The 18,377-nt window shown below is 47.3% G+C and overlaps 1 protein-coding gene across 1 annotated transcript; it reads left to right on the forward strand.

Moving 5' to 3' along the window:
- Positions 1–3,164: 3,164 nt before the first annotated feature.
- Positions 3,165–16,119, forward strand: LOC311051324 (fetuin-B). The gene is made up of 7 exons (XM_084065876.1): positions 3,165–3,429; positions 4,464–4,574; positions 4,749–4,836; positions 5,692–5,858; positions 6,511–6,618; positions 14,179–14,265; positions 15,383–16,119. The coding sequence occupies exons 1-7, from the start codon at positions 3,205–3,207 to the stop codon at positions 15,896–15,898; spliced, it is 1,302 nt and encodes a 433-aa protein (XP_083922002.1). The 5' UTR covers positions 3,165–3,204; the 3' UTR covers positions 15,899–16,119.
- The last annotated feature ends 2,258 nt before the right edge of the window (positions 16,120–18,377 follow it).

The raw sequence follows: 18,377 nt of genomic DNA on the forward strand, positions 1-18,377 counted from the left end.
ATTAATATAGTATTTTTCAATCTATTGGTTTCTCGGGGAGAGAGTCAATGTTGAAAGCTTATAGATCTGTTTTTATAACTTCTAGAAAAGACAATCTATACCACCGATCAGAGCACTACATCACACGAAGCTTGGCACGGGACATGTACAGACAGACACAGACATCTCCATATATGGGCATAAAAGGGACACAGGCAGATACAGAGATCTAAATATATGGGATCTAAATATATATGGACTAGAGGTTTGGGCCGCTTCCCAAACCTCTAGTCCCAACCTCACGACCCACCTGTTGTCAAATAGACCTTTCTTGAGGTCAAAAGAGGTCAAACTTCCTGTATCTGGTTGCTATGGCAACCTGCCAGATCAGGCTGAGGGTCTGATAGGCAAATCAGAAAATCAGTCAAGCCGAGGGTCTGATCAGTGATCGAGGTGGGGTAAGATGCCTAAATAATAGCCATAGCTCTGATCAACAGTCTGTGGCGGGTCTTGGAGGCATGTGGAGTGATCCTGTGCTTGCGAATCCCGGACGAACTTCGGAGCTTTTGTCAATTATAGTAGTAATAATAATAATAACTAGAAAAAGTGCTCCTCGGAGCACAACTCTCCGCTGTTGGGAATGTTGGGAATGTTCTATCTGTATAAGTGTCCTATCCCTCCTGTCTGTATAAGTGTCCTATCCGTCCTGTCTATGTAAGTGTCCTATCCGTCCTGTCTGTGTAAGTGTCCTATCCAATTGTTACAGTATCCGCCATTTATCAACCATTTCGTGATTGTTCCTGTCTTACCTCACTCTTACCAGACTTGTGTTGGGAATGTTCTAATTCTTATGTTCTAACCGTCCTATCCATCCTGTCTGTATAAGTGTCCGATCCGTCCTGTCTGTATAAGTGTCCTATCCGTCTGTATAAGTGTCCTATCCGTCTTGTCTGTATAAGTGTCCTATCCCTCCTGTCTGTGTAAGTGTCCTATCCCTCCTGTCTGTATAAGTGTCCTATCCGTCCTGTCTGTATACTGCAAGTGTCCTATCCGTCCTGTCTGTGTAAGTGTCATATCCCTCCTGTCTATGTAAGTGTCCTATCCGTCCTGTCTGTGTAAGTGTTCTATCCGTCCTGTCTGTATAAGTGTCCTATCCGTCCTGTCTGTATAAGTGTCCTATCAGTCCTGTCTGTGTACTGTAAGTGTCCTATCCGTCTGTGTAAGTGTCATATCCCTCCTGTCTATATAAGTGTCCTATCTGTCCTATCTGCCAATTATGTATCAGCCATGCAGCCATTTCGTGATGGTTCCTGTCTTACCTCACTTTGACGGTGGCAAAGACACCGTCAAAGTGACGCCATGTATTTATACAGTATTTCACCGTATTGTCACGTGTCACGTGAGGCTTGACCAATCGGTGTGTCATATTTAGAAAGTGAAAACAAAACTCTCCTGCGGAGAGTAATAATAATATATAAGATATGGGAAAGGGCATGCCCATATATGGACTGATCCTCATATGTTATAGCGGTCGGATTGGCGGTTCTGGACAACCGTCTCGGTCGGATAGGCAGTTTCCTATCCAATCGACAGATGTAGACGAACATACAGAGATTTTGTGCATTTATAGTAGGATAGGACAGGCTGTTACTATACATAATTGCAGTAACTGCCTGTGTTTTTTAATACTATTTTTAATACTATAGTAATGCAATTCAGTAGACAGTAACTTGTTAACTATCATTTTAACACACCCACATACTGTAAACATGTTTAAACATGTAACAACAATTTACATTGTATCTTTAACTCAGCAGTTCAAGTAAGTACAACTGCATTTCAACGACAGCAATATGTCTTAAAGCCTTATTCACAAAAGGTACAGTACAGTAGATGTCTCATCGAACTCAAGCATGGTTAAAGGTTCAGTTATGAGTTTCTACAGATTAGAAATTCGTAACTGACACTAAAAACTAAACAAAAACTACAACAAAAAAACGCATTCCCACCACTATCGCTGAATGTACAGACACACATATTCAATGGCTTTCCTTTTCTCCATTGGTTACATTACTATAAATCTGGCAGAAGATAATACAATAAAGCAGGGGTCTTCAACAGGGGGTCCGGGACCCCTAGGGGGTCCTCAGAGCTACTATAGGGGGTCCGCCAAATCCCTGTGTGATAGGATCATTGTTTTTTACATTAACCACTTGAACCCTAGCATCCCTATATTCTAAGGACAACTTTAGCCGAAAATAGCCGATCTACAAGCTCACAACGCCTCGCAGGGCGAGGCGTTGTGTGCTTGTAGATCTGCTATTTTCGGCAAAGAGGGAAAAACGAGCAGACCAAGTACAGAGTGAAAGTTCACTAAGTATTGATGGTTTAAGTCGTTAAATGTCTGAAAATACACATTAATATGAATCCAACATCTATGAAAAGCTTTAATCTGCAACACAATTTTATGTAATATATAGTGGGGGTCCCTGCTTCATCTCTCTCTCAGTTAGGGGGTCCTTGGCCTGAAAAGGTTGAAGACCCCTGCAATAAAGATTAAAAAACAAGAAATGACACCGTCATATAGACTCCTTAACAGACGACGTCACACTGATAAGAACCAGTATGCGTGCAACCATATACATATGCTACTATACTGGATCCTATACTTGGAGGACATCTGTCTGTACAGGAGGTGAACAGGAGAAGGCGCTGGAGCAACTCGGATGATTGGAGCCTTTTTTATTTTAATAGCAGGGTGCAGAGCACAGAAAAAAACACAATAACATTACGATGTCAGATTACTGTGCTCTGCACCCTGCTATTAAAACAAAAAGGCGCCAATCATCCAATCATGCCTTCTTTATTCACTCCCTGAAGTAGACTTCAAAGACGGAACGGAATTCCCCAAAATAGAAACACAAACATAACAAAAATGGAATTTGTGTATTAGTTCATTTTTGTTACACTATACACTATACATAAATGTGTGTCTGTTTTCTAACTATGTCTCAGCCAACTATTTCCCCCCAAGTATAGGTGGTCATTTCGACATTCATTCACAAATCTGTAGAGTTTGCTGCTGCCCATCGTAAACTTTGTCCTTGGCTTCCGTTCAAAACCTTTGCTGTTTTGATTCCAAAAGTCACTCCCCGGGACTAAATGCAAACAGAACAGAACAAACTCCGGCCATGTCTCTTCTTCTGTGAACCACAACCAGCAAACATGGAGAAATCAACCGGGATATTATTACCCCTGTTCTTCCTTCAGCAGCTGTGTGTTTGTGGTCAAGGTGTGGGACTGGCTCCCATTGAACTAGCGCCTATTCCTTGCAACGACAAAGCTGTGGAGAAACTCTCTCGTCTGGCTGTCACGTACATCAATGAGGATCGGACGGACGGCTACAAGTTTGCCCTCAACCGCATTGGTAACGTTCATCTGCATGCACAGGTTAGTATGTAAAATAATGTTACAAAGTGCTGATGATATATATTCAGTGGTGGAAAAGGTATTCAAATTCTTTACTTAAGTAAAAGTACCAATACTGCAATATAGAAATACTCTGTTACAAGTAAAAGTCCGGAATTAAAAATGTACTTGAGTAAAAGTACAAAGGTATTGGCATAAAAATGTAGTTAATGTACCAAAAGTAAAAGTACTAAATGTTTGAAAATAGCAGATCTACAAGCTCACAACGCATCACGATGCGACGCGTTGTGAGCTTGTAGATTTTCAAATCCTATGTATAAAATAGGGCTAATGTGGTTAATGTATGTTTTATAATGTAATACTTTATATCTGAGAAGTAACTAGTGACTAAAGTTTTCAAATAATTGTAGATAGTGGGGTAAAAGTTCAATATTTGCCTCTGAGATGTAGTGGAGTAGAAGTAGAAGTATTGGAAATTGGAAATACTCAAGTAAAGTACAACTACCTCAATATTGTACTTAAGTACAGTAATTAAGTAAATGTACTTAGTTACTTCCCACCACTGTATATATTCAAAGTTGGTTTCAGTGAGTGATTTTGTTCGTATTCAAGAAAGGATGAATTTGTTTTCTTTCCTCATATACTGATAGAGTAAACTAAAGGGATGTTTATAGAAATGGTGTTAGTGTTCAATAAGTAACAACTAAAACTTGAAATAACGTGTATACAATTGAAATGCCTCTTGGGAACTGGACGGCTGCCACTGGCCAGGTCAGCTCGGTTCAGTGTGTCTAGGGGACAAATCTTATACAACACTATATAAACATCATGCCCTAATGCCTGCCTGGACGGCACGGCACTGTCAGGCTAAATAGATAGCTGAGGTTTTTAAGAGTCAAATCAGCGAGGTATTTATGCAGTTTTAAAATACTGAACCATCTCTTTGAGATATTTTCAGAGCCTGCCATGACTATTACGTTTCGCCCTCTCTTGGAATGTATATACAATGTGTGTGTGTGTGCGTGTGCGTGTGTGTGTGTGTGTGTGTGTGTCAGGGTCCAGCTGGGAACGTGTATTACTTGGACCTAGACGTGTTGGAGACAAAGTGTCATGTCGGCAACCCCAAACCATGGAAACGCTGCGACATCAGAGCTTTCATGGAAACAGTACGACATAATCGTTTTTTTTTTTTTTTTTTTTTAACCACACTGGCCACACCGCCTGTCTAAACAGCTCAGTGCCCTAAACTACCACATTTCCTGTTTGTCTGAAAAACAGGGCTTCATATAGTATATTGTTTCCTGTCTCCTCTTTTCACTAATGGTTCTATTGCTTTGCAGCAAATCTCTGGGAATTGTAATACAACCATTCTCCATACAGCAGAGGGCTACTCTTACCTGTACAGCTATGACTGCACTCTGGTTCCAGGTACAGTAACATCAGCATGAACACAGATTAATCGTTGTATACAAAGCATATTACAGTAGTATCCCATAGTACCATATGCCAAAACAATACAGCATCATCACTATATGGAAATATACAGTAGCTGTAAATCATATCATGCAAATCATATTATATTATAGATTGAAATGTGTGCTCAATTGTTGGACTCCTCAGAAAATGTTTCAAGGAAGAAAGAAAGAAAGAGGTTTTGTAGAAAGATCTTAATTATAAGATTGTATAGACCAGTGGTTTTCAACCAGTGGTCCGGGGACCACCAGTGGTCCTTGAGGTGGTTCCAGGGGGTCCCCAGCTAAATTAATAGTTAGGAACCAAATTGACCCTTATGTGTCTGTAACTCTTGAGAGTGTACAAATGGAACCAAATGGACCCTAACGGGTCCATTTGGTTCCATTTGTACACTCTCAGAGTTAAATGAACACTAATGATGATGATACACTGTAAATTGGGACCCCCAAGAAATCAAAATGGTTGAGTCCCTGGCACATCTTTTCAAATGGGGGTCCGTGGGCTAATATGTGTCAATTTGGGGGTCCTTGACACGAAAAAGGTTGAAAAGCAGTGGTATAGACAACAGTGAGGCTTTTTTTTCAACAAATCGTGCCAGACCCGGCCCCTGGACCGTCTCAATTTGCTCACTTTATCAAAGTTATTCAATTTATTGCCTGTCATTTTAAACAACCTGAGTATTGGAGGAAAGCGGACTGGAAAGCTAATAAGGATTTGGGATAATTCCAAATGACATGATAATGTTTCGCAGCAGGTGATCGTATTCTTTTTGTGAATAACCTCCCTGATTCTGGTGCCCACCCTGCCCAGACCCCCCAGAGAAGTTGCAGCAGACGTGTCCCACCTGTCCTCTCCTGTTGCCTGTGGACAGCCCTGAGGCCGTGCAGGCTGCTGCGGTCACACTGACGTCCTATAAGAGACAGTCCACACTAGGGGCAGGACTGGGGGTGAAGACCATCACTAGAGCCGCGTCACAGGTACACTTAAACCCGATTTATACTTGGTCGTGCGTCATGTCCCGCACCCAAAGCGGCCGATTTACAAGCCCATATAGCTGTGACGTGTTGTGAGGTTGTGAATCAGCAATTTTTTTGTAACTAATTAATCAGGCGTTACAGATACCAGCCTATTATGTTCAGCTGCAGAACAAAATCATCAAAAAGCCATCTGAAATTGCAGACCTTCTGGCCACGTTAAGTTTGAGAGGGAAGGAAGGCGCCAAGGACTCTTTCATTAGTTTTAATACATTAGTAGACTATTAGTCATTTAATCAGGTAGGCATTGATAGTTCACACACAAAACAAAAAAAAAATCTAACGTTTAGATTTTTTTTTTGACGCATTCCTAAGCCAATAATTTGATGACCAGTGAATTATTGGCTTAGGAATGCGACAAAAACGTAAAACGTATCCATGAATTCAAGTCTCCATGTGGTGACTAATCGATAGAAAAGAAGGCATTTTGGGGGTGAACTATCCCTTTTATGTTGGTTGTTTCTGAATTTGGGATTCAAAATCAAAAACTACGTTAACAGCAAAGAACCTTGTCATCTGTGTGTGTGTGTGTGTGTGTGTGTGTGTGTGTGTGTGTGTGTGTGTGTGTGTGTGTGTGTGTGTGTGTGTGTTTCAGGTTATACCAGTGAAGGCCAGCTTTGTAGAGTACACAGTCCAGGAGTGCCCAGAAGGACTGACGAATACAGGCACATGTCAACGTCTCTCAGTTGAATCTGACACAGAGGTACAGCATGCAGTAGAGCCGTGGCTCTCAACCTGTGGTCCGGGGCCCACTATTGCAAGTGGACCCTCAAATAGTTGGCAAAACACTAAGATTTTAATCATGAATATAACGTTAATTTTAAAATATTAATAATGTTGTTGTTTTTTAATGCCGTGGTATTTTTTTCTTGAAACCCTTGAAAAATGTGTGATAATAAGAACTAAAGTATACTACGTTAGCTCCATTGATCCGAGTCGGAACACAATTGATTGATCGTTAACCCATTAATACCTGGAACGCATCTGTGTCACTTTAGACTTCTTTGGCTATTCAAAAATAGCAGATCTACAAGCTCATAGCGCGGCACCGAGTGCCGCGCTATGAGCTTGTAGATCTGCTATTTTTGAAAAATCTTGAAACATTTTTTTTTCGATTTTTTTCCAAAAACTTGAAAAAAAAGGATTTAGATTTTTTTAAAGAACTAGAGGTTACGAATGTAACCCCGGTTTTAGTAGGTTTGGAGTTTACTACTCACTATGGGATATCAGCGCCCCCAGGCGATGTACAGAGCAACACACACGCTCCCGATGCCAATTCACTGATTGGCTTAGGGTATGTCACGAGTCCGGAAGACCCGGGAGTACAAAAGCTCCACGTGACATAGGCTCTTCCTCTTAACATTCACCTCTCTGCATGCCAAATGCGCACAGAAAGGGGTGTCTGGTGAGTAGTAAACTCCAAACCTACTAAAACCGGGGTTACATTCGTAACCTCTAGTTTTACCACGGTTTTCCGTTTACTACTCACTATGGGATTCATAAACCCCCCTTGAGGTAATGAGCCACACAACCCTGATGGGCCCGCACGCCCCTCAGCCCCTAGGCCCCGCCCACACGGGCGTGACCCATGGCCCCTAGGCCATAGGTTCATGACCTACAGCCCTTGGGCGCCCCCCAGCCCACCGGGCTGGGGTGCGGGATATGATAAAGGTCAGGCCCTGACAGACTCTAGAGTCCGCCTTATTCTCTAATAGGCAGACACAAGTCCACCTCATTTATTAACTTTTTAACAAAAGAGGAACAGGGCCCTTTGTCCCTGAGACTCAGCCTACTGGTCCCAGGGAAACCTTAATATGATAAAGGTCAGGCCCTGACAGACTCCAGAGTCCGCCTTATTCTCTAATAGGCAGACACAAGTCCACCTCATTTATTAACTGTTTAACAAAAGAGGAACAGGGCCCTTTGTCCCTGAGACTCAGCCTACTGGTCCCAGGGAAACCTTAAGGAGGTCAAGATACGGAGAAAGGCTCCAAGCCTACTCCCCATCGTCCTCAGACCTGGAGGCAGCAGCCACACCCAGGACCGTGTGCGCCATCGAAGACGCCGCCACGTCCAGACTGTAAAAGGCCGCAAAAGTCGAAGGAGACGACCAATTTGCCGCTGCACAGATCTCCTGGATAGAAGCTCCCTTGTAGAGAGCCCAGGACGTAGCCATGCCTCTAGTAGAGTGGGCCCTCAGACCCCCCGGGACTGGGGCCCCACTACTCACATAAGCTAGCTTAATGGCATCTCGGATCCATCTAGAAAGCGTCGTCTTAGTGACCGCCTTCCTCTGAACCCCCACGCCAAAAGAGACAAAGAGTTGCGTCGATGAACGATTGGCCGTAGTCCTCTGACAGTAGAGCTTCAGGGCCCTCACTGGACAGAGACAATGCAACCGCTTATCCTCCGCCGAAACGAAGGGAGGCGGATGAAAGGCCACCAACTCAACCGGGTCTGGGGCCACCACCCCGGTCTTTGTAACGAACGTCAGGTTGGGTTTAAGCAAAACCCTTCTGTCGTTGTTCAGGAACTTCATGCACTCCGGACTCACCGAGAGCGCGTGCATGTCGCTGACCCGTTTAGCCGTAGACAGGGCCACCAAGAGGACCGTTTTGAGACTGACAATCCTCAAATCAGCAGACTCAAAAGGCTCGAACGGGGGACGGCACAGTGCATCCAGCACCACCGTCAAATCCCAGACTGGAAACAGTGGCCTGTTAACCGGTCTGGCTCTCCTGGCGCCGCGCATAAACTGGCGCACCAAGGCATGTTCGCCCACGGTCTTGCCATCAAACCCTTCGTGGCAAGCCGAGATGGCCGCTAAATACACCTTCACTGTCGAGAAGGATAAATCTTGATCTAACCTTCTCTGTAGAAAAGTGAGAACGCTACACACTGAGGCCTGGAAAGCCACCACCACTGGTGACTGTTCCTGACACCAAGATGCGAACATATTCCATCTGACCTCGTAAGCGTTCTGCGTGGACACGGCCCTCGCGCCCTGGATGGTAGCCACCACATCAGCGGGGAGGCCACACGAGCTCAAATTCGTCCTCTCACGGGCCAGACCCACAGGTCTAGGTCCTGAGGGCGTTCGTGGAACACCTCGTCCCCCCCCTGCCGTAGCAGGTCTGTGATGACCGGGAGGGCGAGAGGCACGTCGTAAAGGAGCGGAGTTATCTCCGACCTCCACGTGCCCCATGCTGGAGCCACCAGCAGCACCGACAGCCCCTGGAATCTGACCCTCTCCAACGTAGGAAGGATCAACTCCATCGGCGGGAAAGCATACAGTAGTTCGCTCGGCCAGCTGTGTGCCAAGGCGTCCATGCCCATGGAGCGGTCCCCCGCCTTCACTGAGAAAAAGCGAGAACACTTCGCGTTCTCTTCGGAGGCAAACAAGTCGACCTGGGGGCGGCCGAACCTCCGCCAGATTTGGGCCGCCACGCTCGGCTTGAGCGACCACTCTCCGTACCGGAGACCGCCCCTGGACAGCAGGTCCGCTCCGCGGTTCTGAAGGCCCGGCACATGAGACGCCCGTATGGACGCGAGCCGAGAGTCGCACCATAGCGTCATCTCGCGTGCTAGACCGTCCAACACCAGGGAGGTCAAGCCTCCCTGTTTGTTGATATAACTCATGGTTGTAGTATTGTCCGTTCTGATCGACACATGACAACCCAGAATCCGAGCCTCGAAATGTTTGAGAGCGAGGAAAACCGCCAGCAGTTCCAGGTAATTGATGTGAGCCGACTGCAACGTCGGGTTCCATACCCCCCTGGCCCAACTGCCTTCGTGGACGGCCCCCCAGCCCGACAAACTGGCATCTGTGGTGATGACTTTCCACGAAATCACAGCTCCTATGCTGACCCCCTGGGACAGAAAAGCTACCTGTGACCAAGGCCCGAGTGTCTCCATGCACCATGGAGACACCGTCACCAAATGGCGACCCGAGGTGGGTGGGAGGCGCAGCGCCCGCAGCCACCTCTGAGCAGGTCTCATGTAGAGCCTCCCCAAGCGGATTAAGTGAATGGCCGAAGCCATGAGACCCACCGCTTGCATACATTGCTTGTAAGTAACTTGACGCCCCAGGCGAAAAGACCTCACACAAGCCAAAACGCTGTCTATCCTCTCCTTGGATAGGCGTGCCCTGAGCGTGTTCGAGTCCAACGAGATCCCCAAGAAGGTGGCCCGTTGGGACGGAACCAGAACGCTCTTCTTGTCGTTGATTGTGAAACCCAATGACGTCAGGTGGGAGATGGCCACGGCCGTGTGGCGCGCTACCTCCTCCGCCGAGCCCGCAGCTATTAGCCAGTCGTCTATGTAAGTCGACAGACGGATTCCTTGTCTCCGCAGTGGAGCAATGGCCGCGTTGGTACACTTCACAAACACCCGCGGGCTCAACGACATGCCAAAGGGGAGAACCATGTACTCGTACACTTTCCCTTCGAAGCCGAAGCGCAGGAACTTTCTGTGCGGGGGGTAAATCGGTATGTGGAAGTAAGCATCTTTGAGATCGATGCTCGTCCACCAGTCGCCCTGACGCACCGTGCGTAATAGCTTCACGGTCGTTAGCATTTGAAAATGAAAAACCGACAGATACCTGTTGAGGCCCTTCAGATTCAGAATGGGCCGTACGCCCCCCCCCTTCTTTTTCACCAGAAAATATTCCGAATAGAACCCCAGCCGGTTCTGATCCGGAGATAATTCTCTGATCGCGCCTTTGCTCAGTAGAGAGGCCACCTCCTCTCTCAGAGTCTTGGCCGCTTGGCCCGACGCCCGAGTGAACAATACCTTGTCCGATGTAGGAGGTTTCCTGGAAAATTGCAGTCTGTAACCCTTGTGGACGGTACGCAGCACCCAAGGATTTGGTTTGCAAAGTTTCCATTGATCCAAGCACCGAGCGAGCGGGTTGTCGCTGGGTGCTGACGTCATCGGTTCCCCCAGTCGCGCTAACGTTTCCATGGGAACCGGAGACGCTATTACCATGTTGCTGGACGGGGCTCCGCTCGTGGAGCCCGCTAGAGGCAACAGAGGCCGCATTGGAGTCAGCGGGACGCGAGTCCAGGTCACGTGACCTAGTACGGAAGCGTTCCGCACTACACCCTTGTTGTTTACAAAGTCCGTCGCCATCTTGTCTAGGCCCCTTGGCCTGGTCAGAGGAAGCGACGGAGCCACCTTCACAGAAGAAAGCACTCTGCCGCCCTCCAGAGGTTGGCATGGCACGGTACTCATTGAGTTGTAAATATGAGGGTGACCTTCGACCCTCGCCGCCATCTTGCAAATCGTCCGTCCTACAGTGGGCCTCTGGCGCCCTCTGCCGGACGGATGATAAAATTGGCAAAACTGGCGTGACCCATGTACAATGGCGTTTGGAATTAGCAAGGGGTTTATTACCTTTGTTTTGTTCATAACATGCACGGTATTCATCCCAGCAGCGCTTGGACAGTCTCCAAAGGGACTGACCAAGTGCTGTGGGCTTATGGGTGGGGAGCACTGATACGGGGGGACCCCCCCCAGGGGGGCCCCCTCGCATCGCGGCTCTGAGGCGGGTGAAATGATGAGAGGTTTTGTAAATTTCACATTTATTGGAAAAAACTTTTGTACAACACCCTGGTAAACATTGTGACACACATCTGGACAAATTACAGCAGAGGCCTGGCTCTGTGGGACAATTGTCTGTTTCAGTCTTTTTGTCACAGCAAACGTTGGGGGTAAAGTAGAGGCCAGTCTCTTCCCCAAGGTGACCAGGGGGGCTAATCCCCCCCCACTCCGTCCGTGTGGATGTGGGGGGGGCAGCCGAACAGCCGGTAAAACCGGCGGGCAAGTGTCACTTATCCTGCCCGCGCCCCCGTCCTCTCCCACCGCGTCGTGCGGCCCGCGGGGAAGGAGGAGGGGGGGGGGGGGCGAGGGTCCTTACGGCGAACGTCGCCAGCACCGAGCGACATGGGTCCCTCCGCTCTGGAGGACCGGGTCGATGGGGTGCGGGAGCCACCGCTGGACCTGGCGGATTGGTGCGAGGAGGACCTCCCTCTGATAGCAGACCTCTCCTGGCGAGGTCTGACTGGACGGGAAGGTGTGGGAGCCAGGAGGCCCTTTGCTGCCTCCTTACGCGCCTTCGTGGACTCGGTGGAGTCCTTGATATACTTCTCCGCCCCACAGAAAAGGTTGCTTGGCGTGAGGGGAAGCGCCATCAGCTTCTTTTTGGCGTCGACTTTCTGCGCGTCTTTAGTGAACGTCGCGAGGTCGAGCCACCTCATTCTCTCCATGGCCGCGCAGTCATCCATTACACGCCCGGTCCAATTGACGGCGTGTTGGGTGCAGGCGATGGTGAGCTGATTTAGCCTGTGCAGCTCCTTTGCGTCGTCGCCCCACGTCGTCTTTAGCTCCGCGAGCCGCACGGCGGAGGAGCCCTGGAGGATGGTGGCGGCGTTGAGGGACTTTGCAACCTGTCCGGCGGCGGCGTAAGTTTTCTTTAACGCCGCGGAGGCTGCTCTGAGGTGGCCGCTGGCGAAGGACGGTGTTTCGCCGAGGATCACCGTGCCCGACTGCATATATTCTAGCCCCTCCGCTAGTACTGGATCCATCGGCGGGGCGTCGATTATCCCCAGGTCCCTGGCGGAGACGAGGTCGATGGGGAAGGGGAGTTTGTTAGGGTCGCTGTGATCCCCCCAGGAGCTCATCAGCGCACCCCTGAAGCCCTTTGCCTCCGGCAGCTTTTTGGACTCCATCACCCGTGTTGGTGGAGCCTCCAGGCCTTGGAAATCTGTTGCAGGGGTGGCGGCGCTGCGGCTCTCCATGGGCTGCTCCAGCCCGCACCTGCAGATCGCCCGCTTGAAAACTGCCGTCACGGGCTCGAGGATCTCCTCCTCGACGACCACGTGGGTCTCGGTCTCTGCGTCGGCACTGGCCATGGACGCCTCCTGGACGTCCTGGTACGGCGCTAGCTCTGACTCGTCATCCTCCTCCTCGTAAGCCCCGGGGAGGACCAGCGACTCCTCGCTGCCCGCTAGGGAGGCTCCCCATTCGAAGTGTCGCTGGGGGGAGGGAGAAGCGCTGCTGGCGTGCTGCGGCGGAGACAGCCCCCCGCTTGCAGCAGCCGCGCTGGAAGGTGGCGTCAGGTTAGTCGTCGCCTGACGCTTTAGTCGTGGTGTCGGCACCGGCGGGGGTCCCATGAGTGGCCTCCCAAGCGGCACCCCTGGGACTCCCGTGCTGGTGGTGGCGACGGCGGTGGAGGCCTCGCCGGCGTCTTGTCTCCTGGCCCAGCTGACCAGTTGCTGGACTCTGGCCAGCCGGGCGTCGAGCTGCTGGCTGGTGAAGGAGGCGCAGCCGTGGCATTCGTCCTCCTCACCCTGGTGGGCCTTCGCGAAGTGGGCATGGTCGACCCCCAGGCAGTAGATGCAGACCCGATGGGGGTCGTCAGCGGCGATCAGAAGCTCACACTCCGCGAAGCCGCAGCTTCTTGGTGGTTCCATGCTGGCCTGTAAAACAGCGGTGCTAAAGTTTTAGCTAGTAGCGCTTAGCCTAGCTGCTATCGTTAGCTTAGCCACTGGTGGTTAGCTAGCAGCTAGTAGCCGCTAAACCGGCGTTCTTAAACAGACCAATGAATGAAACATTTGAGAATACAATTCAGAAAATTCTTCTATAAGTCTCGGGAGATAACTTATATTTAGCAAGATTTTTCCCGTGGGGAATACTCCTTATTCCCGCTTTGGGTTATGTTGAAAAAATCTTATACTTAACTTGTTGTGTGTGATAACGTCTGCGCAATCGCATGCAGAGTGGTGAAAAGAGGAAGAGCCTATGTCACGTGGAGCTTTTGTACTCCCGGGTCTTCCGGACTCGTGACATACCCTAAGCCAATCAGTGAATTGGCATCGGGAGCGTGTGTGTTGCTCTGTACATCGCCTGGGGGCGCTGATATCCCATAGTGAGTAGTAAACGGAAAACCGTGGTAAAACCGCCTCAGGTCTTAAAGGGTTAAAATAAACATGCTCTAAAACTGCTGCCCACCCATCTGACCACTAACACGGCAGCCGATAATAATAATAATGCATTGAAATTGAAGATAAAAAAAATATATAGGACATAACATACAGTAACAGCAATCGCCCTTGAACGGAGTTGCTCTTGTCCACAAATATTCATGGACATGTCTAAACACATACATTGTAAGTAATGTCAGGTTTGCTGAATAAAAAGCATTTTGTACCTGTAGCTATTTCTTGACATAGAGGTGGTTTCCTTTTCAACCCTCTCTTTTCAGACGGCAGGTTTCTGTGCAGGCTCCATGCGTGGGGACGTTGACATCCATCCTGATGTTCAGGTGTCCTGTGAGATGTACAAAGTACAGGTACTGAACGCATATCAAGCAATGGTTGTCAGTCTTTGTTCCACAACAATCTTAAGAGTGCTGCTTCGTATACAAATGTATTATGTTTTCTTGTTTCTTTGTTAATTTAGAGTAGCCATGTAAAGCCTCAACCACATTATGTACAATGCTGAATCTGATAACTTATACAATAAAAAATAAAAAATAAAATGTAAAACGGGGGGGGGGGACAGTTGCCAATTATTTACCCCGCTTATAAAGTTTTACCCCGTTTTCTCCCAATTTAGTTGTTACGCCAATTAATTCCTCTGACTGTTTGACACTGCACTGTTGGCTCACCTGCCAGTGAGGAGCCCCCACTGGGAGGACGTAGCGCGCCCGTCCTACTCCTCCCGTCCAACATTCCCCGCCCCAGCAGTTTTTTTTACATTAACCACTTGAACCCTAGAATTCCTTTTCTGAGGGGAACATTTGCCGACCCCTAGACTCAGTGCTGGTGGGAAGTTATTTTACCCCTATACGCCTGGAGGAATTAATAGGAATAACTACTAAATTGGGGGGGAAAAGGGGTAAAAAAATAAAATAATTGACAACCCCTACACCACCCAAGCATGTAATATGTTTTCTTATCTAGTCCTCCATACTGTTGGGGTGTGATGTCATAGTGCAGTGCTTCTCAAACTTTTTCATGTCAAGGACTCCCAAAATGATATGTATTTGGCTGCGGACCCCCTTCTCAAATATGTTGTTCCAGGGACCCCCGGAAGCAAAGATTTGAGTTACGAATGTTCGCTTAAAAATATATATATTCAAAGGTTTGCACATATTTTCAAGATTTTTCAAAAATAGCAGATCTACAAGCTCATAGCGCGGCACTCGGTGCCGCGCTATGAGCTTGTATATCTGCTATTTTTGAATAGCCAAAGCATAAAAAGGTTACAATTATTGTGACGCTAAATTAACACATTTTGCTGGGGACCCCCTGGTACCCCCCCAAGGACCCCTGGGTCCTTGGGGGGCCCAGGGGTCAGGGGAGAACCAATGCCATAGTGTACCTGTCATTGTGTTTAATTCCATTGGAATAACATTGTAACATAACTTCTGCTCGCTTTGCTTTTGCTTCTCTCCCCTTGGCTAGAACGTTGACATCCTCAGACCAATGCAGCCTCAGGGCCATGACCTTCAGCCTGACCTCACGATCCCGACCCGACCGTCTCTGATTTACGACCCCCAGCCCGTTCCATCTGATCCCACACTGCCCCCTGCCGTTCTCCTTCCAGAGGTCCCAGCGGCTCCCTTTGTCCCGGCGCCTTTTGACCCCGTGCCCTTTGTCCCTCCTGTTCTTTCCAGGCCCTCTAACCCTCTAAGCTCCTCTTCCAGCGAGTCGGATGAAAGCTCGGACTCGAGTGCCCAGCGACAACCAGGACCGCCACCGCCGCCCTCTCAGCCTTTTGTTTCGTCCTCCGAGGAGATAGGGGGCCCCGTGGCACGGCGTCCCCCACTTAACTTCCGCTACAAGACGGTATATCGCAAGAAAAGGCAGGCCTTGCCGGAAGCGGCGCCGCCTCATTCCCCCATCTTCATGTCTGTCTTCCCCAGTGGCTCCTCCCCTTTCCGCTCCTGTCCTGGTCCTTCCAGGTACACTACAGTCTGATCGGTGTTGCACGCTGGCAAACGTTGTTTTACCCATTAAGACCTGAGGCCGATTCTACAAAATGTACAAAACATGTTTTTTGAAAAACACCTGTTGTTGCTACATCAGTGGTTCTCAAAGGTTTTCATGTCAAGGACCCCCAAAATGATATGTATTTGCCCCCCCCCCATCTCAAAATATTTTGTTCCAGGGATCCCCAGAAGCAAAGATTTGAGTTACAAATGTTCGCTTTAAATATATATATATATATATATATATATATATATATATATATACAAAGATTTGCATATATTCAAAGATTTGCACAAATGTTCACGAATTTTCAAAAATGGCAGATCTACAAGCTCGTAGCGCGGCACTCGGTGCCGCGCTACGAGCTTGTATATCTGCTATTTTTGAATAGCCAAAGAAATCTAAAATGACACAGATGCGTTCCCGGTCTTAATGGGTTAGAGATAAGAAAGGGAAAGGGAGACAGCTAAGATCTTGTTCTGTTCTTACATTTTTCCTCTAAGGCTAGATCATTTGTGCTACTGAATAAGGAATACCATTCGCCTTCATCAGATGTCAAATTGTTGTCTTGCCATTTCTACTAAAGCAATGTTATATCACTAGCTACCACTGTGATTCTGATATTTAAAGCTGAGCAACATATACATTTGAAAATGGATGTTACGGTACTTGTGGAGAGCTTTACATATCTGGCACACATTTGAAACGCTTTTGATGCCAATTATGTTTTGATCAAAACTGCCTGAGGGTGTTATACCATGACGACATTGTTAAAAAGTCACTACTGACACTGTCAGTAAAACGTGAATCAACATAAGTTATCTTAACTATTCAATAAAAGTGTTTATTGGTGAGCCAAACATTTAGCTGCAGTGTTTTGTGTTAATCTTTCTCTCTCTCTATTCTATCTCTCAGTGTGTGTGTGTGTGTGTGTGTGTGTGTGTGTGTGTGTGTGTGTGTGTGTGTGTGTGTGTGTGTGTGTGTGTGTGTGTGTGTGTGTGTGTGTGTGTGTGTGTGTGTGTGTGTGTGTGTGTGTGTGTCTCTCTCTTTCTCTTGCTCTCAGTAAATGATTACAGTTAAGTTGCCAAAATAAAGACAACAGTAAACGCCAGCATAAGGTTTTAGATGGGGTGTCATTTTGTCTCAGGTGCAGTTTGAAATTCCTCCATCGAGTGATCAATTGAGTTGAGTCAGTTACGAACTACTAAAGCTGAGCAAAAATAATTAAATAATTTTAATTAAATGATTGACACAACACTCTAACACTTGATATAATATTGTCAATAGACAAAATACATTTTTTGCATGGCTCTCTCATGTCTAAACTGTCAAACTGCCTTGTATATTTTCATACTGTAGAGTTTTGTTTATTTGAGAAGTATTAACATACAGTTAAAACCTATTGAGGATAACACAATAAAGTCCAGGACTTATTTCCATCGGGATCCTCGTACACACAACAAATACATGTCCAAAAACGTGAGCGACAGTCATGTCCAATAAATATACACAGACATTTTCAAGACCTAAATACACTAGAGCTGGGGAAACTCTTCCATCTGACCGCATGGGGAATACAACTCTGGAGTTCTCTAGAGCAGTGGTTCTCAAACTTTGTCATGTCAAGGACCCCTTAATTAACACCGGCTTCGAATGCTATCAATGCATTGAATGGGAGATTATCACGTTTTATATCGCGGGGTAGCTAGTAGATCGCCTACTTCGCCCATTCAATGGTCTGATAGAACGTGATAATCTCCCATTCTATGCATTGATAGCATCCGAATCAGGTGTTAATTAATGTGTACTTGGCCCCACCTGAAAAGATTTTGTGCCAAGGACCCCCCCCCGTACAAGATTTGTGGTGTGAACATTTTGAAAAATATTCAGGCATTTTCAAAGAATGTCAAGATGTTTTGAAAATAGCTGATATACATAGGGCCATGGGGGTCCCCGGACCCCACTTTGAGAACCCCTGCATTAGACCAAGGACCACCATAACTCTGAGAGTGTACAAATGGAACCAAACGGACCCATAATATTTATATTTCGATAAAAAATACATGGCCAAATGACGACATTTTTGTACTTTTGTTTTTGCCTTCACAAAATATCAACAGGTACACATAACAAAAGATAGCACGCATTTCTCACCTTCTTTCCTCAAAACTGCAGCACTGATGGTGGTTTATTTGGTAGGCCTACTTGGTCGGCCCTGATTGTAATGGATGGAGCCTAGTACAAGAATACAACAAGTTTATTCTCAGAAGTGGTTGTAGCAATAATAACAGCCTAATAAGAACATATTATAACAAAGAAATATCATTGGAATACCACAATGTACAGTAGGCCTACTACATGCTGTTGATTTAGAAATGCTAAAAGCTCTGTGAAAGAAGGGCCTCATAAATGCAATTGTGGGTGTAATATACAACCAAGCCTGTAGAGGGCAGACTTGACCAGCTTG

This window comes from Gymnoscopelus microlampas (genome assembly GCF_963454915.1).
Source record: "Gymnoscopelus microlampas genome assembly, chromosome: 9".
Classification (NCBI taxonomy): Eukaryota; Metazoa; Chordata; class Actinopteri; order Myctophiformes; family Myctophidae; genus Gymnoscopelus; species Gymnoscopelus microlampas.

Coding starts and splice junctions, on each gene's coding strand:
- LOC311051324 (XM_084065876.1), top strand. CDS start 3,205: ATGGAGAAATCAACCGGGATATTATTACCCCTGTTCTTCCTTCAGCAG. Junction 3,430..4,463: donor ACGTTCATCTGCATGCACAG/GTTAGTATGTAA, acceptor TGTGTGTGTCAG/GGTCCAGCTGGGAACGTGTA. Junction 14,266..15,382: donor GTGAGATGTACAAAGTACAG/GTACTGAACGCA, acceptor CCCCTTGGCTAG/AACGTTGACATCCTCAGACC.